The 26,864-nt window shown below is 43.5% G+C and overlaps 1 protein-coding gene across 1 annotated transcript in view; it reads right to left on the bottom strand.

The window, feature by feature from the left end:
- VAT1L (vesicle amine transport 1 like) overlaps positions 1–26,864 on the bottom strand; it is a 190,815-nt gene that overhangs the window by 73,369 nt on the left and 90,582 nt on the right. Inside the window, exon 7 of the mRNA XM_030925629.1 lies at positions 21,350–21,544. Coding sequence (XP_030781489.1) covers positions 21,350–21,544 — 195 coding nt within the window. The remainder of the gene's footprint in view (positions 1–21,349; positions 21,545–26,864) is intronic.

Raw genomic sequence — 26,864 nt, forward strand, 5'->3', positions numbered from 1 at the left:
ACAGTTCTGAGTTGCATTTCCTTAGTTTCCCCAGGGATTAGGATCAGAAACCAGATACTCACAGCAGTAGCTGCCTTTGATAACCCATCCTTCCTTCATTTTCCAAATACTCTTCTTCTCCCTCACTTTTTCTCTCTGGGATCATTTCTCAAATAAGTTCCTGCACATGAGTCTGTATCCCAGGCTCTGATTTGAGGCGATCCCAAGCTAAGTGTTGACATCTGTCCATCAATCATATGACTGTCCTGTTGTACAAGTCACAGCGTAAAATGGTAAGTATGCTGGTGATGGAGAACCAGGTTAAGCACAACCTCGTCTTTGAAGCCTTGCCTGGTTTTCCCCAGACCTGGTGATGTTTTGCTTCCAAAGGAGCTCTGAAAGCACTCTCCACATTGCACTGTAATTATCAAATGAGGTTAAACATCAAATCTCTCTCCCTCCAGGCTCTCAACATTAAGACAAAGGGGCTTTGCTGTCTTCACCTTACAACATCCCCTAGAGCAGAGTAGGTGACAAACTTTTTGATGAATGAACAAAGAAGGTACTTTAAAGAACTTTTAAGCACATCTCGGAAGAAGCATTAATTCAACACTCATTACTGGGGGAACAATGGTGAAATGAGTTCCTGATGTGAGCCAAGGCCTTCCAAAATTCATGAGTGATGGTGAGGGGAACCTCAAACGTCAAGGAAGCTTTGGTAAAGAAACCTAAAAGAATTAGACAAGGAAACGTTAAAAATTACGTCTGTAGTAAATATAAGCCTAAACCTCCTAGATCTGACAGAACGCTTGGAATGTCAGGGAGACACACAGTAGCTATTGCCTCTTTTTAATGACTATTTTTTAGAAGCATGTTTCTCAACACTGCAGGCCTATGATAAGCTTATAAACACTTCAGAGGACGCACAAACATAGGTGATGAAAGTTAGAGACAGTGAGTCATATTTGCAAAGCAAATACCGTATGATGCTGTAGCACGACAAATCTACATGACAGCTAATGATACAAACAGAATAATAATGCAGGGAAGGCTGCCAACCTAGAAAATAAAACAAGGAACATCAACCTGTGAATAATGGTACAACAGAGGACACTTAAAAACAGCAGTTAGGTGGAAACCAGAAGCAGGAAAACAATCACATAAAAATGGATCTGAACAGAAAAATGATCTCAGCTGGGGAGGAAAGGCTACTCCATATTTGCACTCAGAAGCTACCTTCAGGGAACTTTTGAAAAACCTCCTTGTCAAATTTTTAAGTGTAAAAAATCAGGTTAGGATCCTGGCAAACAGAAAAGGTCAGCGAGAATAACTTCAGGCATCTCTTCTCAGCTATTGCTTTTTCTCTCTTGATTTCACTTCAAATTCGTTTCTTTGAACCAAGTTATGCCAACAAATTTAATAGGCTTCAAATTCTTTTCTTCTTTGAAGACAGTCAAGCCATGCCAACAAACTTGATGTTCTCCTTATTTTTCTTTTAGCCATAGGAAAATTATTGCAAGATTGGGTGCATCTAAAGCATTCCATTTTCTTTACAGGTTGCCAACAAGAGGCATACAAATAATACCCAATATATTGATAGGTAGGGGATGTTTTATAAGGGCCTTTCATAAGCATATTCAGCAGAGTTGAATTCCTCTTATTTGACACCAGTATTTCCTACGAACCTCTTTGCTTATTGAGCTTGCCATGCTGTATTTTAATCATTGGTTTCCATTTCTCCTTTACCACCAGTTGTTTTTTTTCCTTGAGGTATTTTGATTTTCTAACTCTTCAAGGCCTTGTCCCAGGTTTGGTAAGTAGTAGGTGCTCAATGAAGACAAGTGGGCTTACAAATGAATGAAAACAATGAAGTGCAACCGTGTGTACATTGAAAAAAAATTTTTCTTATGTAAAAATATGGGTCAAGGAAGGAATCCATCTGCTGCCAAACAATATTTGAAGCACATTTCTTGGCCCAAAGTTCTCATATTAGTTAGAAAAGAAAGAATGCACTAAATCTCTCCCTAGGGAATTTAGGAAGTGTTATGGATTGAATGATTGTTCCCCCTAATTTCATATGTTTAAGCCCTGAACCCCAATGCAATGGTTTAGAGTATTTGGAGATGGAGGCTTTGGGAGGCACTTAGGGTCAGATGAGCTCATAACGGCAGGCCCCCATGATGGGATTAGTGCCCTTATGAGACTCCACAGAGTGGGGACCACGTGAGGACACAGTGAGAGGATGTCCACAAGCCAGAGAGAGCCCTTACCAGTAACCAAAGCAGCGGACACCTTGATCTTGAAATTCCCAGTCTCCATAACTGAGAAACAAATTATTATTGTTTAAGCCACTCAGTCTAGGATATTTTGTTATGGCAGCCTGGAAAGACTCATACAGGAAGGAAATAAAGCAATAAGCCAAAAATCGTGTTAAAATTAAAAGCCATTTAAAAAAAAAGCAGGATATAAATGAAACCTCAGAACAGACAAACCATATAAATACACCATTGGTGCCTTTAATGAAAAAAAAAAAAACCGAAAAACAAATCAATAACACCAGGAATAAAATAGAGTGGTGTAAAATAATACATAGAGAAGCGTTTCTCTTTTGATGGGGCAATATGGTTATTCTTTTATGTGTTATTAGGTTGGTGCCAAAGTCATTACAGTTTTTGCCATTAAAAGTTATGAGAGAAACCGCAATGACTTTGGCACCAACCTAATAATTTTAACATCAAGTGGCATTGAATGATTATTTCTAAAAACAGAAAACACCCAAGGTGATCTCCAAGTCAGAATTTCCAAGTCTAGATAGGGTGGTTGTAAGCAATTTCTCTGTAAGATATTTGGTTTTTACAGTTTTGTATACCCCGGTCCAGTCCAATGCTTGGCTTAGAATAAGTCTTCAGTAACTAGGAGTGCTATTATTATTTTTAGTATCTATTATAGGTGTTCTGTATATTAATTTTCACTCTCAGAAACTAAGGCTCAGGAAGACTGTATTATACATACTAACTACATATTGCAAAGTCTATTCCCAAAATTATTTTAAGAAGCAAATGCATTTTTAAGCCTTGGACTCCAAAAAAAGAACAACCAAAAGCAAATGAAAGGTAGAGCTTACATAGCACAGGGGAATATCGTATTTTCTGTGTGCTTGTCATATGCTGTATCTATTGTAATTTATCCCAAATTTACAGGTGAGAAAACTCCAGTTCAGTGAGGGTAAGTTTCTTGGTGAATTCTCATTTACTAAATGAGATCTGAGACTAAACCCAGGAGATGTCTATTAAAAACAAAGATGGACTATCCTCAAGGAAATTTTTAAGAAAGGGAATGCCACACATTAAAAGCATCATCTACTATGAGAGTGTAAGGTATAATCTTTTTATTCCTTTGTTTCTTTTTTCTTTCTTTTTTTTTTTTTTTTCAGAGTCTCCCTCTGTCACCCAGGCTGGAGTGCAGTGGCTCCATCTCGGCTCACTGAAATCTCTACCTCCCGGGTTCAAGTGATTCTCCTACCTCAGCCTCCTGAGTAGCTGGAATTACAGGACTGGACAACCACTCCCAGCTAGGTTTTTGTGGTATTTTTAGTAGAGATGAGGTTTCACCATGTTGGCCAGGCCAGTCTCAAACTCCTAAGCTCAGGTGATCCACCCCCCCGCCCCCCCACCCACCCCGCCATCGGCCTCCCAAAGTGCTGGGATTATAGGCATGAGCCACCACACTCGGCCTTTTTATTCTATTGACTGATTGATCGATCAATTTTCTTGTTAGCACATCTTCGGGTAGGGGCCATCCTTGTCTTGTACAGCTTGTTGAGGTTCTTACATTGTTTTACCAAATATAATATTGTTTGGCATTTAAATTCCCTTTTAAAGTATTTAAATTGGTTTTGGTTTTAATTCTATTTTAAAGCATTTATCGGGTTAAGAAAAAACTTAGTGACTGAATAAAAAATAGTTGCTGAATTTCATCAAATGCCTTGGCATCTACCAAGATAACTACTCAATGTTTTTATGGTAATGTGATAAATTATATGAACAACCCCATTCACTATTGTTCTCTGACATACACAGGTAAGGTTAATTACTCAGAAATGAATATTACCATGCATTTCTTATTCCATCCATGGCCTTCTGCTCCTTCTTGCCTGATTAGAACCAAGGATAAAGAAAGGAATAAGATGAGCTCATCAACCAGTAATGTCTAGGGCTGTGTATGATTTTTTGTTTTCTAATAGACTTCTAGTAAATTATACATAAACCCCAAACGTTTAGATTTTGAAAATACGGCATATTGGAAGACCTGAAATAACTGGTGTTTCTATTATGGGAAAACACTGTCACAAACCAATCAGTGTTAGGAAAACGGTGAATGACTTTGGGCTGAAAAACTGTGGCTGATAGCTTCTCTCAAATGCCTGTTAAGACAGCCACTTCCTCGGCAAACCATAAATGAGGTGAAAATTATCCTGAGAAACAGCAAGAACCAGACCACCACTGAGGGCTGTTCTTGAAACTGGTAGCTCTTCTTGCTCTGCCCACTTTGGTTGCGCTGGACATTGGTTAGGTTATTTCAGGTTAGGGGTGAGGGTGACCCACAGTGGTTCATTTTATGTAACTTCTCTGATTGAGTGGGAGTGGGATGTTGTGCTGAGAGAGATCTGACGCCAAGTGGGATGGGTTAGTGATGTCTGCCGTGGGGTGTAGAAGGAAGTGCTGATGGCCTGCAAACCTGGGAGTAGAACCACGTTGTGTCTAAAGAGAAATGTATTCCACCTGCTCTGATAGGAGAATAAGTAAGAGGCATTTGATAGGACTCAGGTAACAATTCTTTTGAATGATTCTGTGACTATGGAGGAAAACCAGCAAAATTGCATTAAATACTAATTAAAAGGTAAACTACTGGCCAGGTGTGGTGGCTCATGCCGGTAATCCCAGCACTTTGGGAGGCTGAGGTGGGCAGATCATGAGGTCAGGAGATCGAGATGAGCCTGGCCAACAGGGTGAAACCCCGTCTCTACTAAAAATACAAAAAATTAGCCAGGCGTGGTGGCGGGCGCCTATAGTACCAGCTACTTGGGAGGCTGAGGCGGGAGAATGGCATGACCCGGGAGGCAGACGTGGCAGTGAGCCGAGATTGAGCCACTGCACTCCAGCCTGGGCGACAGAGCAAGACTCTGTCTCAAAAAAAAAAAAAAAAAAAAAAAAAAAAAGGTGAACTACTGGACACACACCTAACACCATCTTGTTTGTATATTTCAACAATATCAGCCCCACCTCTGAGCCCTTTGGCCATCACTTGCCGTGTCTTCTCCCATTCCAGTCCTCATTCACCCTTTGAACTTGATGTTTGCCAGTCGTGAACTTCCTCGCCCTTGCTCTGTCGACAATGCTGGCCCAAAGCAAATACCTCGTGCATTTTGCTGTGACCCTGTGTCCCTGCTTAGAAAAGCATCATAACATGCCCTTAATTTGCTCAGGGCTCATGAGCAGACTTGGGGCATTTATAATGACAACTGTTGGGGGCCGAGGGTCACAGAAGGAAAAGATGTATGGGAATAAAGCCAGGAATGGGGCACAGTCTGACAATAACAATGGTTTTGTTTAGGGTGGCACGATTATGGGCAATATTTTTGTCTTTCTTTCTTTCTATTTTCCCCTTCCTTCCATCCTTCCTTCCTTCCTTCCTTCCTTCCTTCCTTCCTTCCTTCCTTCCTTCCTTCCTTCCTTCCTTCCTTTCTTTCTTTCTTTTCTTTCTTTCTTGAAAATCTCACTCTGCAGCTGAGGCTGAGTCTGGAGTGCGGTGGCACGATTTCAGCTCACTGCAACCACCGCCTCCTGGGTTCAAGCAATTCTTGTGCCTCAGCTTCCCAAGTAGCTGGGCCTACAGGCACCTGCCACTACGCCCAGCTAATTTTTGTATTTTTAGTAGAAATGGTATTTCACCATGTTGCCCAGGCTGGTCTCAAACTGCTGACCTCAAGTGATCCACCCTCCTCGGCCTCCCAAAATGCTGATATTATAGGTGTGAGCCCCATTGCCTGGCCCTTTTTTCCTATTTTCTAAATGTTGTATATTGTAGTTATATATTTATGTAACTTATTTTAATTGTAAGAAAAAAATTATGCTGGGGAAAAGGGCAAAAGAAGCACATAAGCAAAGCACACAAACACACAGATATACGCAAACACACACATACTTATATGATATCCGGAATAAGGAATGTGGCTTGGATTCCCAGCTCTATTACCTTGTGCAAATTACCTTAGTCTATGTTTGTAACACACACATATCTGTGTAATGAACATAACACCTGTCCTGCCTATCTCTGTGGGTTTACCATGGGGCTTGATCCCCATAAAGGAAAATAAATGCTGTGCAAATAGAAGGTGTAGAGTCAGATACAGCCTCTTTGAATTGACACCTCTTCACTTCCCAGCACAGCCTTGCATATGGTAGCTTGGGAGGTAAACATGCTCACGTGGAGTATGTCCAACTGCCAAACAATAAAAATGCAATGAAATTGGAAGCCAACTAGTTGGTAATTTGTAGCCATTTGGGTGAGGCTGAAAGGGAGGTGGTGAGGCTCAAGTACTGGCCTTGAAGTCAAGGGAATCTGTGCTACTACTTAGTAGAGTTCTGTGTCTTGGAGAAGGCATTCGCTCTCCTCATCTCGGTCTTTTTATCAACCCTGGAAAGGTTGGGTGAGCATCACGTGGTTTTCAGCTCCTGGTCATGGGAACAGAGCTTCATCACCATGTCCCCATCCTCACTTAGTTGGTGTCTGTTGAGCAAACTCACTGAATGATAACACATGTGAATGTGCTAGGGAAGCTATGAAAATGACACACATTTTGGAAGGGAAGTGGAAGAAGCAAGCTAAAGTTGTATCAAGCACCCACTCTGTGGCATTTCCATACACAGCATGCCGTTTACAGCTTACACACTGCTTGCAAGAGACTTTGAAACAGGCAGGAAGAGCAAGGGTTACAGATGCAGAAAGGTTTGAGATGCGGTGTCACCTGTCTAATCACAGAAGTTAGGAACTGATGAACCAGGGTGTTCAAGCCAATCTCTCCACTGCAAATCAGGATGCCTCCAATCAGGGAGATGGGGCAACCAGGTTGAAGAGCTCAGGACAAAGTCATCGCCGCTCTGGAGCGGGTTGAGGCCTTGGTGACAAGCACAGCTTCAGGAGAGAGTCAGTCTGAGAGTTGAGTTTTGGCTCCACCACTTTTTGTCTGTGTAAGCTTCACCAGTTCACTTAATGTCTAAGCCTCAGTGCCCTCATCTGTAAAACGGGGGCAATAATAGTTCTTTCCCTACAGGATTTCCATGAGTCTAGATGAGCTAATGCACGTAAAGTGCTCAGCACAGTGCCTGGCTCTGGGCAGACATCACTCTTTAGCCATGATTGCTACTTTGTCATTTGTCCATGGCTCTGCAGGCAGCTGCTCACTTAGAGTTTATTAAATGACTAACTGGAGCGTGGCACTTTCCTGGCAGAACCTCCCAAAACAAGCCAACAGTTTAGTCATCAGAGACTAGATGGTTGGAGGGTTGGAGGAATGCAAACACCAGCATGTGTTTATCATTTGTGCTGTTCGGAGCTTCTGTTCCATAAAGCAGCTCTCACAGTTGCCTTTGGAAATGAGTACAAGTATGAGGAAAGGGCACTGGTAAGCCTGTTTGCACCACAGCAGTGGCACATCAGGGAGGAAACCAGCTCTGGGAGGTTTGACTGCAAGGTGATGGAAAGGCAGGGCCCCACCCAGCCCACCCCATCTGATCTGGTAATAGAGGCTGGCTTGTACTGGGTGCCAGAGCATGCCTTAAGCCCTGCACACACAGCCTCATGATGTTTTCACAGCAACCCCAAAGAGGAGGCCCTGCTACCATCCTCATTTCACAGATAGCAAAAGCAAGGCTTAGGAAAGAAATGAAGCCACTCTTCCAAGAAATCACAGCTATAACTGGAGGAGGGGGGACTTGAACTTAATCTGCACTTTGCCCTTTTAACCCTCTTGCAAAATGTTATCTCTTTAACCCTTTATAATTTGCAAGGCATCTTCCGTTTCTGATCATATCTGACCTACAATTTGTTATGGGTATAACTGTGTCCCTCCCTGCTTTCCCAAGTATGCATATGTTGAAATCCTAACTCCCAGCAACACCACTGCAACCTTATTTAGAGATGGAGATTTTGGAGATGTAATTAGTTAAGATGAGATTATACTGAAGTACGGTGGGCCCTAATCCAATACTAGTGTTTTTATAAAGTGGGAGAATTTTGGAGATAGATGTCCACAGAGGGAATGCCTTGTGAAGATGAAGGCAGAGATAGAGGTGATGTGTCTATAAGCTAAAGAACACCAAAGATTGCCAGATCTAGAAGACAGGCATGAAACAGGTTCCTTTGTGACCCTCAGAACGAAGAGACCCTGCAGACACTTTGGTCTTTACACTTCCAGCCTCCAGAATGGTGAGATAACACATTTCTGTTGTGTAAGCCACTTGGCTTGTGGTGCTTTGTTACAACAGCCCTAGTAAACTCATACACAACAGTTTTGGGAAATGAAGTCAGCCGTTCCCATTTTATAGGGGAGGAAAAGGAGGAAGAGAAAAATGAAGTGCTACAGGACAAACCGCTAGGAGTGGAAGGGTTAAGAAACCCAGTTTGGGCTGGACGCAGTGGCTTACGCCTGGAATCCCAGCACTTTCGGAGGCCGAGGCGGGTGGATCACCTAAGCTCAGGAGTTCGAGACCAGCCTGGCCAACATGGTGAAACCCCATCTCTGCTAAAAATACAAAAATTAGCCAGGCGTGGTGGCTGGCATCGCCTGTAACCCCAGCTACTCGGGAGGCTGAGGCAGGATCATTGCTTGAACCCGGGAGGCAGAGGTTGCAGTGAGCCGAGATTGCACCATTGCACTCCAGCCTGGGTGACAAGAGTGAAACTCTGTCTCAAAAAACAAACAAACAAAAAACCAGTTTGTTAGACCAAGTATTTGCCCCATCCAATCAGAGCTGCTTCTGCACATTATAATATGCCTCATGTCAGCAGAGTGGTTTACAGTGTACAAGAATTCACCACATATGGACTCAATTGATTATACAATAATCATAAAATCCTATGCAATAACAAGGAACATGGTAGTATCCCCATTTCTAATGGAGGATACTGATGCTCAGACCGGAGTGTGTATTCCAGAGGTGGGAGTAGTGGTAATATCCGCAGCATGTTTATCTGCCAGGATGTGACCTTTTATTCATGCATTATCGGATTTAAATGTATGTCCCAAGATTCATGAATGTTGGTCTCCAACACAGTTATCTATTTAGTCTAGCAAATAAGGAATCTGTGATTAACATATCAGTACAGATATCTTGGAAAAATCTTGAAATTGGTCCTCTGGTGCCTTTCTGCAAATAAGACATGTAAAGTAATTTCTCCATCAACCTCAAAGGCAAATAGAACCTTTCCAGTCTTTGGAAACGGCAGAATCCTGGTCTGTATCTTTTAAAACACAGCCAAGGGCAGTGTGAGTTGACTCTGTCCCTGGCTCACAGGGAAATTCAGTTTTGTGAGGCATTTTCATCTGAATGACAGGTGTAAAGGCAAGGACGAGCATTTCCTTTGTAACAGGAATGTATTCAGAGCTGAGCTCCCAGACTCCTAACGAGGAGTCCTGAGCTGTGAATAAACCTAATCCCGCAACACGCTGGTCTCCTGGTGTAGATGAAATTGTCTGCTTAGAACCTTGATGGGGGATGCTGCACCAGGCTGATGAAAATGCGTGCCCTGAGGCCCCAGAAATCTTTTGCAGGGCATATCCTGTATTCTCCTCCCTTGGCACCTTGCCAAAGAGTCCCTGACCTCAAATATCTCGACTCTCTGGGGGAAAGGCATTTGCAATGCTCTGTAATGATAACAGCTAATGCTGAGCACTTACTCTGTCAGTCATTAAGCTAAGTATCTTTTGTACACTAGGTCATTTAATTCCTCCAAATAGAAACCGAAGGAAGGTAGCATTATTCTCTCCATTTTTCATAGGAAATTACCCAGGCACATGTCAATGAGGGAGGCAAGCCCATGGGATCTAAAAGCAGTACCTCGTAACTCAGGGTTGGGATAATGGCAAGAGTTGGGATAATGGGATAATGGTAATAGTTTTGCAGAAGAGTCAACACCAGAGCTGAGTATTAAAAGGAATTTTGCAGCCGGGCGCGGTGGATCAAGCCTGTAATCCCAGCACTTAGGGAGGCCGAGACGGGCGGATCACCAGGTCAGGAGATCGAGACCATCCTGGCTAACACGGTGAAACCCCGTCTCTACTAAAAAATACAAAAAACTAGCCGGGCGAGGTGGCGGGCGCCTGTAGTCCCAGCTGCTTGGGAGGTTGAGGCAGGAGAAAGGCGTGAACCTGGGAGGCAGAGCTTGCAGTGAGCTGAGATCCTGCCACTGCACTCCAGCCTGGGCGACAGAGTGAGACTCCGTCTCAAAAAAAAAAAAAGGAATTTTGCAGGAGGACAAGGAAGAGGGAAGGGCATGCAGGCCAAGCTAACAACTGGAACAAAGGCAGGGAGGCACCGAGACTCAGGTTTCTGAAAACCACAGTGGTCCAGTAAGGCCAGAGTGATGGGTATATTCTGGCGGTTGGCGGGAGTTCCTCCTATCCTGTTGCCTCTCACCTCCATTCAAGGTCAGCCTCCCTATCACTCTGTGTTCAGCCTGATGAACCCTTTGTCTGTTGAATGTGCCAACCTCCATCTCTCTCTCTCCAACTTCCAGGCCTTTGCCCAAGCAGTACCTCCTAATTCAGGGTTGGGATAATGGCAAGAGGGAGGAATAGTTTTGCAGAAGAGTCAACACCAGAGCTGAGTCTGGTGTGGCACAGGCCTGGGTCTCGCCCCTGCCCAGCTCTCTTCCTCCAGGCTTCATTTCCTGCTTATGTAATTGTCTGACTGTTCACTTCCACCATCCCGGCTGCCCCTGAGCATAGGCCCAGGCTTTCTTCCTTCCAACTGTGTTTGCAAAGTCCGGCCCGGTGCTTGGCGTGCAGCAGGCAGGCACTCTGTAAGCATTTGCTGAGTGGCATTAGTAGTATGTATTAGTGTCCAGTTGTTGCTACAATAAATTATCTCAAATTTAGGTAAAACTACAAAAATTTATTATCTTACAGTTCTGTAAATCAGAAGCCTGAAATTGTCTCTTTAGGGCTAACATCAAGGTGTCAGCAGGGCTGGCTCCTTAATTTTTGTGCCTTTTCTGGCTTCTACAGGCTCTTCCCATTTCCAGTATCACATCACCCTTCTTCCCCTGCTTCTGCCATCACATCTGCTCCTCTGACTCCAACCCTCCTGCCTCTCTCTTACATAAGCCCTTGTGATTGTATTGGGTCCATCTGCATGATCCAGGGTAGTCTCCTTGTCTCAGAATGTTTCATTTAATCACACCTGCATGGTCCCTTTTGCCATATGAAGTAACATGTTCGAATATTCTAGGGATTAGGATGTGGACATCTTTAGGGGGCCATCATTCAGCCTGTCACAGATGAATATGCTGAGGCAGAGCTGTGCCTTAATTTCTTTGGTCTGTTGGGCAGCTCGGAGCAGAGCTGGGTGCAAGGGCATGGCAGGTCCTGGGGGCGTGATGGTGCTCGTAAGTTGAGCTGCAGAAAACACATGAGACTAAGGCCAGCTGGGAGAATGTGCATGGAAATCGGAAATGTGTGTGTGTGGGCAAGTGACTGGGGTGATTATGTTGAAATGAAAAATCTACAATTCCACTTAAGGGAAAGAAGTCACTCAAGAAGGAAAAAATGAAGGGTAGGGACCTACAGCAAACACAGCAATTGCTTCTGGTGCCCCATTTTGCTCATCTGAAAACTGGGAGAATGGACCAGGTGGGATGGTTTTCCAAAGCCATACAGCTAGGATATTAATAAGGATCGAGGCCAGGGATCCAGAGATTCTAAGGCTGTGCCTCTTCCCCATCTCCCAAGTTCCCCTGATCCCGGCATTAAATAGCCCTTCAATCTCTCCCGTTCACATGTGTAATATATGTGTATCCTAGCATATCTATCTTAGCATATATATGATATCTCTATATTGGTTTTATATATAATTCATATGCCATACAATTCACCCACTTAAAGTGTATGATTCAATGTTTTTTTAAAAGCATATTCAGAGTTGTGAAATTATCACTACATTAATTTTAGAACAATTTTATCTCTCCAAAAAGAAATGCCATGCCCATCAGCAGTTCCTCTGCATTCTCTCCAAGTCCCCCAGACCTAGGCAACCACGAGTCATCTTTCTAAATAGCCCTCCAGTGACCTCTGTTCCTCCTGGCTGGGTTTCGGACATTTGTCCTGTTCAGTGCCAGGTGGGAGGCTTGTACCGGCTGTTGGCCTGTCCTCCCTGCACCTCCCCTTCACGAACCTCTGCATTCAGACTTCCGCCCCCATCATTCTACTGACCCTGCTTTCTGAAAGGTCAACAATGAGCCTGGGCCAAACCCAAAGGCTGTTTCTGTATGTACTTACTGGCTTGTCAGCAGCAGCCGACACTAATGACCTGTCAGATGGCCGTGGTGGTTCCTTTACTACTGCCTGTCTGTGGATGCCTCATCCTCTGCCCAAGGACGAAAGATTCACAGACAGGCAGAAATAAAGCGGGGTGCTAGGGTTCTGGTCTTTCCCACGGTAGTGGAGACACTAATGTCCATAGCATGGACTCGAGAGCCAAACTGCCTAGGTCTCAATGGTTTTGCTATGCATTGGCCGTGTGACCTTGGCCAACTTATTCTTCTCTGTATGCCTTCATTCCCTCATTTGTATCACAATGCGAGTAACAATTCTCACCACTGGGGGTAATCATGAGGATTTAATGAGTTAATAAATGCAAGGTACTTGGCACATATAAACATGCTATGCTAAGCATTTCCTAATAGAATTATTTTGCTCATTCTTTTGTTCTATGAATTTATTCATTATCCCTTTCCAAAAACTTCTATGCATCAGAATTTCCTGGGGTTCAAATTTCCATCAAATTCAATGGTAAGCAGGGACTATGGGCAAGTATCATCTCTCTAGAGCCTCATTTTTGTGATTTGTAAATGGGGATAATAATACCTGGATACTATTGTGATGTTGGGAAGTTTAGATCAGTTAATACATAAAGCACTTAGAAGAATGCCTAGTACTTAGCGAATCCTCTAGAAATGTTGGTACTGTAGTAGCAGTAGTAGTAATAGTAGTAGCAATCATAGTGGTAATTATCCAGTCTTCTCTCACCTGAATGTGGTTGAGGGTTTGACTTGTCTGTGGACAGTGCCATCTGCATGTCCTACTATGACTTTAAAGCAAACTCACATCTAAGCTCTTCAACATTTTCACACCATTGTCTATCTCTGCTAACTAAAGTGCCATTGCTGGCTTCCCTGTTCCTGACCTCCCAGGTTAAAAGACCCTTGGTCATTTCTGACTCTTGCTTCCCCTTTGTCTTTTATTTCTGATTTCCTTTCTGTTAATGGCTGAGATGGGTTTATTCTCTCCCATCCCACACCCCCACTTGGGTTGGTGGCTTACCTATATTCATGCCCCCAAAATTGCCATGGCCTCCCAGCCAGACCAGTTGCCACCAGTTCACCCTCCAAACCACTGTGTACATGACACAACACACACAGCCTGCTTTTGGGAGAGGCTTTTGTTGTTGTTGTTATTTAGTTTTTATTTCATAACCATAAACTTCACTCTGCAATCCAGCCAGGCCTGAAAGGGAACAAGGAAAACATGGAACCCAAAGGGAACTGCAGCAAAAGTACAAAGATGATAGGATACTCTGAGCAAATGGGGTGCAGGATGCTCTCCTGAGCTACAGAAGGAATGGTCTGGTGGTTAAGATAAAACACAAATCGAACTTATTAGACTTGTCCACAATCAGCAATGGTGACCTTCTTGCCGGTCTTGCCATTCCTGGACCCAAAGCACTCCATGGCCTCCACAATCGTCATGCCTTCTCTCACCTTGCCAAAGACCACATGCTTGCGTCCAACCACTCAGTCTTGGCAGTGCATATGAAAAACTGGAAGCCATTGTGTTGGGTCCGGCATTTGCCATGGAAAAGATGCCAGGACCTATATTCTTTAGGATGAAGTTCTCATCATCTAATTTCTCTCCATAGATGGACTTGCCACCAGTGCCATTATGATGTGTGAAGTCACCACCCTGACACATAACCCCTGGAATAATTCTGTGAAAACAAGAACCCTTATAACCAAATCCTTTCTCTCCAGTTCTCAGAGTACGAAAGTTTTTTGCTGGCTTTGGAAACTTGTCTGCAAACAGCTTGAAGAAGACACGGCCCAAGGGCTCACCATCAACTGCACTGTCAACCCCAACATAGTGGGATTCACCATGGCGCAGCAGCAGTGTCTGCAAAGCCAGTAGATGCTTTTAAATCCTCACCCCACACTGTGCTCAGTGCCTCAGGAGGAGCTTCTAAATTTTTAAAGAGGGTCCATGCCAGCTAGTTGAAATCTACCACAGTTAAGTTGGACTTTCCATGGTTTCTCCTTGAGTCTTTGCCTCCTAGTTTGGGGTGGAGTATCTGTTTTGGATGCTTGGCCCCATTCATCCTCTCTGTCCCCTTCCCAATCTGGTGCTGGAGTTGAAGTTTCTTCAGAACTGACAATCACATCGCCACACAGCCTTGACTTAGGCCATTCCACCCTGTCTGTCCTTGGTGTCCCACATTAATCTTTTTTTTGTTTTGTTTTTGAGATGGAGTCTCACTCTGTCACCCAGGCTGGAGTGCAGTGGTGTGATCTCCGCTCACTGCAACCTCCGCCTCCCAGGTTCAAGTAATTCTCCTGCCTCAGCCTCCCGAGTAGCTGGGACTACAGGCACGTGCCACCACACCCGGCTATTTTTTTGTATTTTTAGTAGAGACAGGGTTTCACCATGTTAGCCAGGATGGTCTCGACCTCCTGACCTCGTGATCCACCTGTGTCAGCCTCCTAAAGTGCCCAAAGTGCTGGGATTGCAGGTGTGAGCCACTGTGCCAGGCTGAGGAATTGAATTTTTAATTTGACCTAATTTAAATTAGCTTAAATTTAAATAACCATATGTGACCAGTGGTACCATACTGGAGAGTGTAGCCATAGACTTTTATATACATAATGTAAAATAGTAAAGACAATGCTTTATTTATTTATTTATTTATTTATTTATTTATTTATTTATTTTTAAGACAGGATCTTCCTCTGTCACCCAGGTTGGAGTGCAGTGGTGCAATCTCAGCTCATTGCAACCTCCACCCCCCAGACTCAAGTCATCCTCCCACTTCAGCCTCCTGAGTAGCTGGGACCATAGATATGTGCCACCACGCCTGGATAATATTTTGTATTTTTAGTAGAGATGGGGTCTCACCATGCTGCTCAGGCTGATCTCGAACTCCTGGGCTCAAGCAATCTGCTCACCTTGGCCTCCCAAAGTGCTGGAATTACAGGTGTGAGCCACCATGCCTGGCCCAGATCCTGTCTTCAATAGAACATTTAAAAAATTGTTGAGATCTCTGTGCAGCCCTCTGTGTACTATGAAGTGGCAGATGGGGGAAGGCAATTTTAATCAGAGACCACAGCTGTATCTAAGTGCAAATCTTTACAGCGATCATACTTGGGGCCAGGGTGGGCCTCAGGGAAAAGTAGAAGATGAAATGGTGTCATGCCTCTTAGGCCCCATATTCTCCAACAGCAATCCCCCACTCGGGATGTCGGCTCATACTCCTCTGCCTGGCAGCAAAGAGGTCCATGATTTGACTCCATTGACCAAACCAATTTTACTTCCTCTCCTCTGCAGCCAACAATCTCTGCTTTTATCTCTACCTCACCCACTCCATACTCTTTCCCACTTCTGTGATGTTGTTCACATTGTCCCTCCTGCTTCTGATATCTATTTTTGGTAACTCCAGTGTCATCCAAATCATTCATGTCATTCCCATCCCAAGGAAGCCCCACCTCATCTGTAAAATCCATCTCTCAACATTCTCTCTTTCTCTCTCTCTCTTTTTTTTTTGGAACGGAGTCTTGCTCTGTTGCCAAGGCTGGAGTGTAGTGGCACGATCTTGGCACACTGCAACCTCCACCTCCCAGGTTCAAGCGATTCTCCTGCCTCAGCTTCCCAAGTAGCTGGGACAACAGGCATTGCCACCATGCCCGGCTAATTTTTTGTATTTTTATTAGAGATGGGGTTTCACCCTGTTGGCCAGGCTGGTCTCGAACTCCCAACCTCAAGCGAATCGCTTGCCTCAGCCTCCCAAAGTGCTGGGATTACAGGTGTAAGCCACTGAGGCTGGCTAACATTCACTCTTAACATTGTTCTCTCTTGTTTTCAAATCCAGTTGCAGTTGAAATTAATACTCTGTGATTGCATACTACGTTACTAATTGTTTTATAGATTTTATTTTTGTCTCAGACATTAAATTATAAACTGAAGGGAAGGAAACACGTTGTCTATGACTTCTGTAGATTTTACATTCTAAAATAGGATTGTCATATAGCACATAGTAGGTGCTCAGCAATGTTACTGCTGCTTGGTTGACAAATACAAGTATTAACATGTTGTCTATGACTGCTGTAGACCTGACATCCTAAAAGAGGATTAGCACACAGCACACAGTAGGCGTTCAACACTGTTACTGCTGCTTGGTTGAAAAATGCAAGTAGTTTTTATTTCTTTTCCATCTCTAAACTGTTTGGTGAGATTAACTTTCTTCCAACTTAATGTACAGCTGCACATTTAGTATCTGGAAGCAAACCCGAGGCTGCAGTAGACCCACTCTGCTTTGTGAATTAAATTTACAATAAAGTCAAAGACAGATGGCTAAGAGGAAACTTTAATCGTCTCTGATATTATTAAATCTTCTAGTTTGAGGCTCAGAGAGCCCAAGAAAATTTTCTTTGAATCCCTATGGGCTTCATATTCCATAGATGAAGTTATAGAGCTGGCTTGAGAAGCAATTTTGTGCAATCATTTACCGAAGGGGAGGGGAAAAATCATTATAGTCCTTCAGAGGTTTGCAAGTAATAAGCATGTTATACTCTCCTCAGGCCCGGGAGAGCTGCGTGGGCTTGATAAATAGCCACGTTTGGTCCGACTGCAGCTCTAAACAGATGTCTGTAAATATTGCAGAAAGCCAGCAGAAAGTTGGTGGGTGTTCTTGATGACTGGCTGTGGGTGCTGTTGTTGGCAAACAGGCTACAGCTGTCTCTCTCCTTTCTGTGGATGACTACTCTGCTACAGGAACCTAGAATTCCTTTGTCTTGCTGGTGACTGTCTTTGCCATCATGGCTTCTTTTAAAAGCAGTGGTTCTCAGGTGGCAGTGGTTTTGCCCCTACCCTTGTCCCATCCAGGAGACATCTGACAATGTCTGGGGACATTTTCTATTGCCACCGCTGGCAGTACAGCAGTAGAGGCAAAAGATGCTGCTCACCATTCTGCAGTGCACAGGGCAGTCCCTCCCTACCCAGCAAAAAAATGATTCAGTCCAAAATCTCAGTCATGCCCAGGCTGAGAAACCGTCTTTTATTTTTTTATTTTGAGAAACCTTGTCTTAACATAATCTTTCAAAATTATAGCTTGTTCATTCATCCATCCATTCATTCATTAATTCACTCATTCAACAAATATTTATTGTTAAAATATAGAAAATATCCAACTAGTCCTCTTTCTCTGTGTTGGTGGATTGTTTCATTCACATAGTAAATTATGTATTGAGCATCTATTCCATGCCAGGCACTGGGGTCTGGAACAATATAGTCTAGGTCTTCCCTCATGTAGGGTTTAAATTCTAGTGGAAAGGAGGCAAGAGTCCAAATAAGTTGACAAATCAAAGAAGAGGATCATTTCAACTGGCAGTAAATACAATGGAGAGTATAAATGGGGTAAAGGGAGAGAGAATGGCCTGGGTTGCAGTGGTTGTGCAGGGTGCTACTTTCAAGAGTGGGGCTGGGGAAGGCTTCTCTGTACAGGTCATACTGAGGCTGACACCTGAAGGAAGCAGACTGTCAAAAATTGGGAAGGGGAGTGTTCAAAACAGAAGGAGCAACACGTTCAAAGGCTCAAGACAGGGAAGGCCTGGGTAGGCTCAAGGACCAGAAACATGAATGGTGCTGAAGCTTGGGTGGAGGAGGTGAGGTTGAAGGAGGAGGTGAGGGTAATGGATGGGCAGGAGTCAGACAGTGCAGGGCCTTACAGACCTCAACGAGGAATTTAGACTGCACTTCAGGTATAGCAGGAAGCCGTGGGAGGATTTTAAGCTAGGTTAGACATGATCTGGTTTAGGTATTTCTTGAGTCCACCCAGCTTAGATGACAGGGCTAAGGATAAAGATGGAAGAAGTATGTTCAAGGTAAAGTCTCAGACTTGCTTCCATATGATCCATGACTCAGTCAAACAAGCTGCCAGCCTTGGCTTTCTCATCTCTCATTAGTGCTGGTCCTGAGTACCTTTGCTCTGTATCCTTAGTGGACTCAGTCTTTGAGCCAGTGCTGACAACCCCAGCATTCATGGAGCTCCATTTCCCCCAGCACTGAGGACTGGAGATGAGTCTTGCTGCCTCATGTGCACCATCTGTGCCTGGTCAGATCCTCCTTAATGCTAGCTGAGCTTTCCCATTGGGAGGCTTCCTGGTCTGTAGTTAGCATGCTTTTCCTATTCCTTAGCTGGATTGAGATCTTCCTTGAATATCAGACTTCTGTAGTTGCCTAGTTGCCTAGGATCCTGCCTGGCAATTTCATCTTCTGTCCTGATGGATAACACCCTTGGGACCAGGAGGTGGCACCTCCTGACTCTGAACCTATAGCAGCCCCCATGCTGCTTAGAGTAAAACCCAAATTTCCATCCAGCCCTTGCTAACCTACTCAGAGTCTCCTTGTACCATTCCCTCCTTGGCTCACAATAAGCCACCTTTGGGATTTAGCAAAATCTTTTGTTCCTCACCCCTTTGTTTTCGGGGGTCTCCTTGTGTTGAATTCTCTCCCTTTAGTTTCTTGCCTCCTTCATGTTCTGGCTCACATGAGACCTACTCAGATAAACCTTCCCTCTTTAAAGTTTCTCTACAGCATTCATTCTTAATAAGCATGGTATCACCCTAGTGGGGTGAACATTGGCTCTTGGAAGATAAAAATAATTTACTCTTTTAATATACAAAATACAGACATACATACAGGACATAAACACACACATACTTGCACATACACACACATATGGTAGTAAAACTTTATGAGTTTATTGATTAGGCAAAATATTATCTAAAAAGTCTCTTTAGAGGAGCAACAATGAAAAGTTAAGCAACATTGCTCTGTAGAAACTAAGTCTCCCCTTTCCTCTCACCAACATATATCCTAATTTATCTCCTTCTAAGAACTTATTATGACAGGCAACTACCTTGCTTATTGTATTTCAGCATTTCCTATCTCCTCCTACTCCTCTGAATGCAAACTCCATGAAGTCTTGGGATCTTGGCCATTTGTTCATCATTGTATCTCCAGCATTTGCTCAGTACTGGGCACACAGTAGTTGTTCAATAAATATTTGGTGATTCAATTACCATTGTAACCAAGGGGTGATTTCAAATACTAGAATAAGAACCCACTGGGCCAAGTGGACTCCTCTTGGATTTCAATTCTCACTTAAATGCTACCAGATTTGTTGAGTCCTTTTGGACACTGAGTTCAAGTGTAAGTCACCTTCTCTGGCCCATGGACAAGTTAATCTCTTAGCTTTTTTCTTGATGATTCCCAGTGTTCTCTCCTTCCTAACCACTGAGAACCCAGTAACCAGGTAGCCCAGCCCTTTCCCTATTCCATTGAGATATGATAGTGAATACCATATGGGTGTCTGACTCATTGAATTAAAAACATTTAAAGAAAATTATAGCAATAGGCTAGCTGTATTGGCAATTACACAGCAGAAGGCATGCACAATTATCTGATTTGATTTAGCACTAAATTGAATCACAGCGAGCATCTGCAATAGAAAAAAGACCGGAAGGAAGCAAACCAAAATATTAACAATGTTATCCTTCTCTGGAATGTGGACTTGCAGTTTATTTTCTCCTTAAGTTTCTGGTTAATTGAGGAATTTCTGTAATGCATATTGATTTTATCTTAAAAAACAAACAAGGTTTTTGGTGGCTAAAGGTTTTAAGTCCATCCATGACAATGCAGTATTAAAGAGAGATATAGGCACATTCCTGGTCCATTGATCTAGGACCAGTTGTATTTGAATATACAGTGACCCCCAAAGAGCCTTTCTGGTGGTATTTCTGTGCTTAGAGAAGCCACTGGATTTGGGCCAATGTAATTGTTTAGGCAAACAGACACGGCCTTCTTGCCAGAAGCACACCCACTAGAACTTTGATACTTGTTATTTTTTTAAAAGATATTTGTGACTTGCAAAAGTACAACAAAGTAATTGTACCATAAGGCCCTTCCCTCAGACAAAATGCAAAACAATAAAAAAAAAATTCCCACATATTTAAAAATATGTTTCAGGGGCTTCATGGCTCCCTGAAGCCAAGGTTACAAAATTCTGACTTAGGTTTCTTAGTGAAATGCCTCTAAAAATCCAGGCCACATCTCTTCATTCCTTCTACTAGTAGCTGCCATTAACTGATTTACCAACTGCCCAAACCTTCCCCTTACTTGAAAGATTTTCTAGACCCTGCCTCCTCCTAGCAAGGGTCATATGAACCAATACAAACAGTTCATGTTTCAGTATCCTTCAAGGCTCCATTAGGGGTTCTGAATGTCCTTGTGATCAAGGAATGCTTTCAAATACTATAACTTTTGGAAGATCAACTAATGAAATGACTCAATCCAACATCAGACCCAACAATTCAGTAGTAATTCCAAAGTCCATCGTGATAGCTAATATCTCATCGGGGCTCAAGGCATCCAGCTGAGCACACAAATCATTTTAGCTCAGAGCCACTATCTGCTCTGACATTGATCTCTTATGTCCTCACAAGGTGACAATAATATATGATGCCTCAACAATGTACACACGCTCTTGTAACCACACCGAATTATAGACATCCATAAAAATTTGGTGGCCTTACCTGGGAAAGGTTCATAGCACAAATGGTGTGATGAGGCACGTGGTCTGCAAATGACCAAAGAACTTAAAGTATTTCCTATATCCAAAGTACTATTCTATGGTACAGGTGACTTTTAGGACCCTCATTTAAAACAAACCCATCTGGGAAAAAAATCATTTAGTAGAAGATTGTATTTGGCTGCCCAAACCTTCCTGAGTTAAAGAGTTTATCTTCAGAGGAAAAGCACCATTCTTACCTCCTCCAGAGCCCACAAGGAGTCCACCACAGGCTTGATCTTCTTCTGGTTGTAGAGCCCTATGAGTTTTTCCACCACTCCCCGAATGAGGCCTGCCCGGCCTTGTTTGAAGAGCAGATTTAAAAGGGAAAACCCCGCGATGACTTTGTTCTCCTCGTACAGCTTGATGGGGTTCACCTTCTCCACCTGCCACCACTGCAAAGAGAGGTGGTATCGGGTTATAGGGACTCAATACCAGGGTTAAGGCTACATTTGCAGCATTGCTGATGTCATCAGCTACTACAGGGGGAGCATGGGGCTGCAGCTCAGCAGACTCCAGCTGGCCAAGGGGTGGTTCTTGGTGGTGAATTTTATTTTTTATTTTTATTTTTTGAGATGGAGTCTCGCTCTGTCACCCAGGCTGGAGTGCAGTGGCATGATCTCAGCTCTCTGCAACTTCTGCCTCCCAGGTTCAAGCAATTCTCTGCCTCAGCCTCCTGAGTAGCTGGGATTACAGGCGCCCGCCATCATGCCCAGCTAATTTTTGTGTTTTTGGCAGAGACGGGGTTTCACCACCTTGGCCAGGCTGGTCTTGAACTCCTGACCTCGTGATCTACCTGCCTTGGACAGTGGTGTATTTTTTTTAAAGCATCTATTTTGCTAGGCACTGTTGCAAGTACATGGGAAGCAATAGATAGTGATGCTTAGAAGACGCTCAGGTCTAAGTGGGAGAGAGAGACCAAAACTAACTACAAGGCCACATGTAGTGGAAACATTAAGTACACGGTCAGGATCATCAGCTCTGGAGTTGAACTGTCGCTCTACAATGTTCTGTTATTAAGTGTAAAGCACTCGGCTCAGTGAATGGTGGTGGTGATGATGGGGTTGTTAAAGGAAGTAGGATGGCAGAGAAGTTTACACAGTGTGGTGGCAGACATGATTGAGGTGACCTCTCTGACTGCAGGGGCAGCTTTCCTGGGGGAGTGGTTATGACAAGGCTAAATCTGGGGAGGTGGGTAGGGATCCATTGAAGAAAGAAGAGGGAGGAGGGGTGATTTAGGAAGAAGGGACAGCATGAAGAAATGATGAGGTCAAATTGTTGGGACTGAATCAGTGGTTCTGAACTGGGGTAGTTTCGTCCCCCAGAGGGCGTTTGATAGTGTTTGGGGATTTTTGTTTGTTTGTGATGACAGAAATGGGAGGCGGTGCTACTGGTATCTAGTGGGTAGAAGCCAGGGATGCAACTAAACATCCCACAATGCTCAGGACAAAGAATATTTACAGCAAAGAATAATCCACAACAAAGAATTACCCGGCCCCAAATATCCATAGCACTAAAGCCGAGATGCCCTGGACTAAAATTCTGGGTGAAATACCTACAAACTATTCAGTGTGGCCATCTCTTTTCCAGTCTCTCATCTCCTCCCTTCAAGTATCAAAATAAGTAAATAATCCACTAGAAACCTAGAGAAATGGGGATCCAACTGCTTTGTTGTGATTTAATTGCTTTTCCTTTGGTGCTGGTTATAGGTTAGAAATCCAAACGTCCAGTTTCTGGGGGATTCTAGGAGATAAGATGTTCAATATCATTTCAATACAGGGTGCAAAGAGGAATGTGATGGGCATTTAGAAACACTGATAGTATTTATGTTATCATTGAGCTCATTTATATCCTCTTTCCAAAAAGAATTAAGGAGAGTGACTAAAGTGAAACTTTTTATTTTTTTAAATTGGGAAGCTCATGTCATTAGGAGAATAAGCGTGGAAAAGCTAGGGTGAAAACAATGATGAGGTTCATTTAAAAAATTATTTACAGTGGCTCAAGCCTGTAATCCCAGCACTTTGGGAGGCCGAGACGGGCGGATCACGAGGTCAGGAGATCGAGACCATCCTGGCTAACACGGTGAAACCCCGTCTCTACTAAAAATACAAAAAACTAGCCGGGCGAGGTGGCGGGCACTTGTAGTCCCAGCTACTCCGGAGGCTGAGGCAGGAGAATGGCGTGAACTCAGGAGGCAGAGCTTGCACCAGCCACTGCACTCCAGTCCGGGCGACAGAGCAAGACTCCGTCTCAAAAAAAAAAAAAAAAAAAAAATTATTATTTACAAAAGCACATTTGGAGAGGGGTGGGGGACCAAGAAGAGCCAGCATTTGACCTTAGGTTTCTTGGCTTCCAATTTTGATGGTCTTACCTGGCAAGGGTTCGTGGCACAGATGGTGTAGTGAGGCACGTGGTTTGGAAACCACCAAATAACTTCAAGTATTCCTTACATCCAAAATACTATTCTATGGGACAGTGATTTTTAGTGCCCTCATTGAAAACAAACCAACTTGGGAAATACAGCAAATATAGAAAAATAATAACTTGACTCACAGTGTATCTGCAATGCCTCAGTGAATGTTTGTGGAATGAATGCTTGCTGCAAATGTACACTTGCTGCACAGCTGTGGTTAAGAAGGTTATAGAGCTGAATGCCTAGTTTTGAATCCCAGCTTTGTCACTCATGAGCTGTGTGACTTTAGGCAAATCTCTTAACTTCTCTGTGCTCAGTTTTCTCACTGATCCTCATGAGGTGGTTATGAGGAGTAAATGTGTTAATGCATATGAACATACGCCATCCATTTTTCTTATCTTAATTTGAACAAGATGTTTTTGGTCTAGTGAATAAGAGCTCCAAAGATGGAGTCAGATTGCTCTGTAAATGTTAACTTCCTCTATGAGTATCATCATCGTTATGGTGTGAAAGAAAATGGCCTGTTTGGCAAATAGTGAGGCATAAACTCTGCAGCAATTTTAAGATGCAACATCATTAAGATAGCTGAATGGGAAATTCCTGTATAATTCCAGTTGACCTTTAATTTCTAAGCCTCCCTTGAATACATGGAAATTTTTTTTTTCTAGAACTTTTCAGAGCACTGTTCCACCTCTTGGTAGCCCCCCTCTTCAGTTTTCTTCCAAATGACCCTTAGTGTTTGAGCAGGCCTCTGAAAGAAAACATCCTCATTCTTGACCTCCAGGTACAAAGCGTTCTGGTAATAGGAACCCCTGCTTTGGGGAGAGGAATCTCCATCTCCATCCTGGCTGTGCATTTATGAATGCCTTCGTTGAGCATGGGCACGCTGCAATTATTTCATTAACAGTGTGTGTTGGGATTGTGCATTTAAGGGAGAAAGGGAAAACACTTCTTACAATTCTATATAATTTGGGATCAGTGTGGTTACCCACAGCAGTCTGTCAACATCATGTTAATTACAGTCACAGCAACACAGCAGCTGTGCATGGCACAAAGCCTGTCTTCAGGGGACACACTCCAGACAGCATCCTTCATTATACTCCATTCTTGCTCCTCCTGTAGGTTCTGTAGTCAGGATGATCCTTGACCCATATTTTAAAGCCCAAATGCATAGAGAGGACCTTTGATTCGAATCTCACAAGTGCAGGGAGTTATTTTCCATTCCAGAATGTTTGGAGCTGAAGTTTCTGGCAGCCAATGTTGGCACTTTGAGAGCATATGAATACCCCATAGTGCCACACTTAGAATGAATTCCAAACTCCTTACCATACTTTTCCCTGACCACTTTGTTTTAATTGCCTCCATCCACCCTGCTATTTTCTATTTTAGCACTCGATTTTTATCCCCTTCAGAGGTTTAGTAGCCATTTATAATCATGTTATTAACACATCTTGCTTCTTTTGGGTTTGTCTCCCTCATTCGTATATAAGAACCAAAAAGGCCCAAAGTGCACCGATCTTCTTTACTGTGATAGCCTGGTGCTTGGCACAATACCACAAACAGCAGGTGCTCAGAAAATGCTTGTCAAGTGAGTGGATCAATCGATGCTGCACTGACACAGAGAAGTCCAAAAGTAGAGGGGCTAAAACAAACCCTTGTGAAAAGTAGCAATCCCCTGTTGGGAAGGGGTAAAAATGAAAGTTCCTGCTATTTGCCCCAGCAGTCCCACTACTGGGTATATATCCAAAAGAAAGTAAATCGTTCTATCAAAAGGACACATGCACCCATATATTCATTGCCATTCTATTCACAATAGCAAACACATGGAATCAACCTTGGTGCTCATCAGTGGTGGACTGAACAAAGAAAATGTGAGACATATACACCATGGAATACTATGCAGCCATAAAAAAGAATGAAATCATGTCCTTTGCGGCAACATGGATGCAGCTGGAGCCCATTTTCCTAATCAAATTAATGTAGAAACATAAAACCAAATACTGCATGTTCTCTCTTATAAGTGGGAGCTAAACATTGGGTACTCATGGACATAAATATGGGAACAGTTAACACTGTGGACCACTGAAGGGGACTGGGAGGGGGACAGGGGTTGAAAAACTAACTATTGGGTACTATGCTCACTATCTGAATGAGAGGATCATATGTACCTCAAACTTCAGCATCATACAGTATACCCAGGCAAAAAACCTGCGCATGTACCTCCTGAATCGAAAAAGTTGAAATTGTTAAAAAAAAAATACCTTGGAACGTGCAAAGAAAAAAATAAGGAATATTGGCTGGTGCTGGGATACTGGTGGTTCATTTCAAAGAAGAGAAGGAATTTGGACTGGGAAAGGAGTGCTGAAATGATATTTTAATTTAATTTAATTTAATTTAATCTAATTTAATTTTACTTCATTTTTTGATGGAGTCTCGCTCTGTCACCCAGGCTGGAGTGCAGTGGCACGATCTCGGCTCACTGCAAGCTCTGCCTCCCAGGTTCACGCCATTCTCCTGCCTCAGCCTCCCGAGTAGCTGGGGCTACAGGTGTCCACCACCATGCCCGGCTAATTTTTTTTTGTATTTTTAGTAGAGACAGGTTTCACCATGTTAGCTAGGATGGTCTTGATCTCCTGACCTCGTGATCCACCCGTCTCAGCCTCCCAAAGTGCTGGGATTACAGGTGTGAGCCACTGCGCCTGGCCGAAATGATACTTTAAAAATTAAGTTTGGCCAGGTGCAATGGATCATGCCTATAATCCCAACACTTTGGGAGGATGAGGCAAGCGGATTTCTTGAACCCAGGAATTTGAAACCAGCCCAGGTAACAGGATGAAACCTTGTCTCCACCAAAATAATAAATAAATTAGCCGGGTGTAGTGGCAGGCACCTGTAATCTCAGCTACTTGGGAGGCTGAAACAGGAGGGTTGCTAGAGTTCAGGAGGTGGAGGTTGCAGTGAGCCAAGATCATGCCACTGCACTCCAACCTGGGTGCAGAGAGCTAGACTCTGTCTCAAGCCCACGTTAGTATAATTCTAGCAAGTATAGCTCCAGATAGGAAGATAGATCGGAGTCAATTCATAGTGAGGTGAATGCCCAGGGATATTGCTTCGCAATGGCTGACAAACTAACCACCATATTTAAAGCATGATCACCCAAGAGAGTGGTTCATGAGCTTGCCTGAGTCTACAAGTCACCCCAGAATCTTGTTAAGGTCATAGGGTCCTCATTTCTATCTCCAATTCAAGAGGATGGGGACACAGAGAAATCTCCAGTACCCCCAGAACCTAGTCAGAAAGTG

This window comes from Rhinopithecus roxellana, chromosome 20 (assembly GCF_007565055.1).
Source record: "Rhinopithecus roxellana isolate Shanxi Qingling chromosome 20, ASM756505v1, whole genome shotgun sequence".
Classification (NCBI taxonomy): domain Eukaryota; kingdom Metazoa; phylum Chordata; class Mammalia; order Primates; family Cercopithecidae; genus Rhinopithecus; species Rhinopithecus roxellana.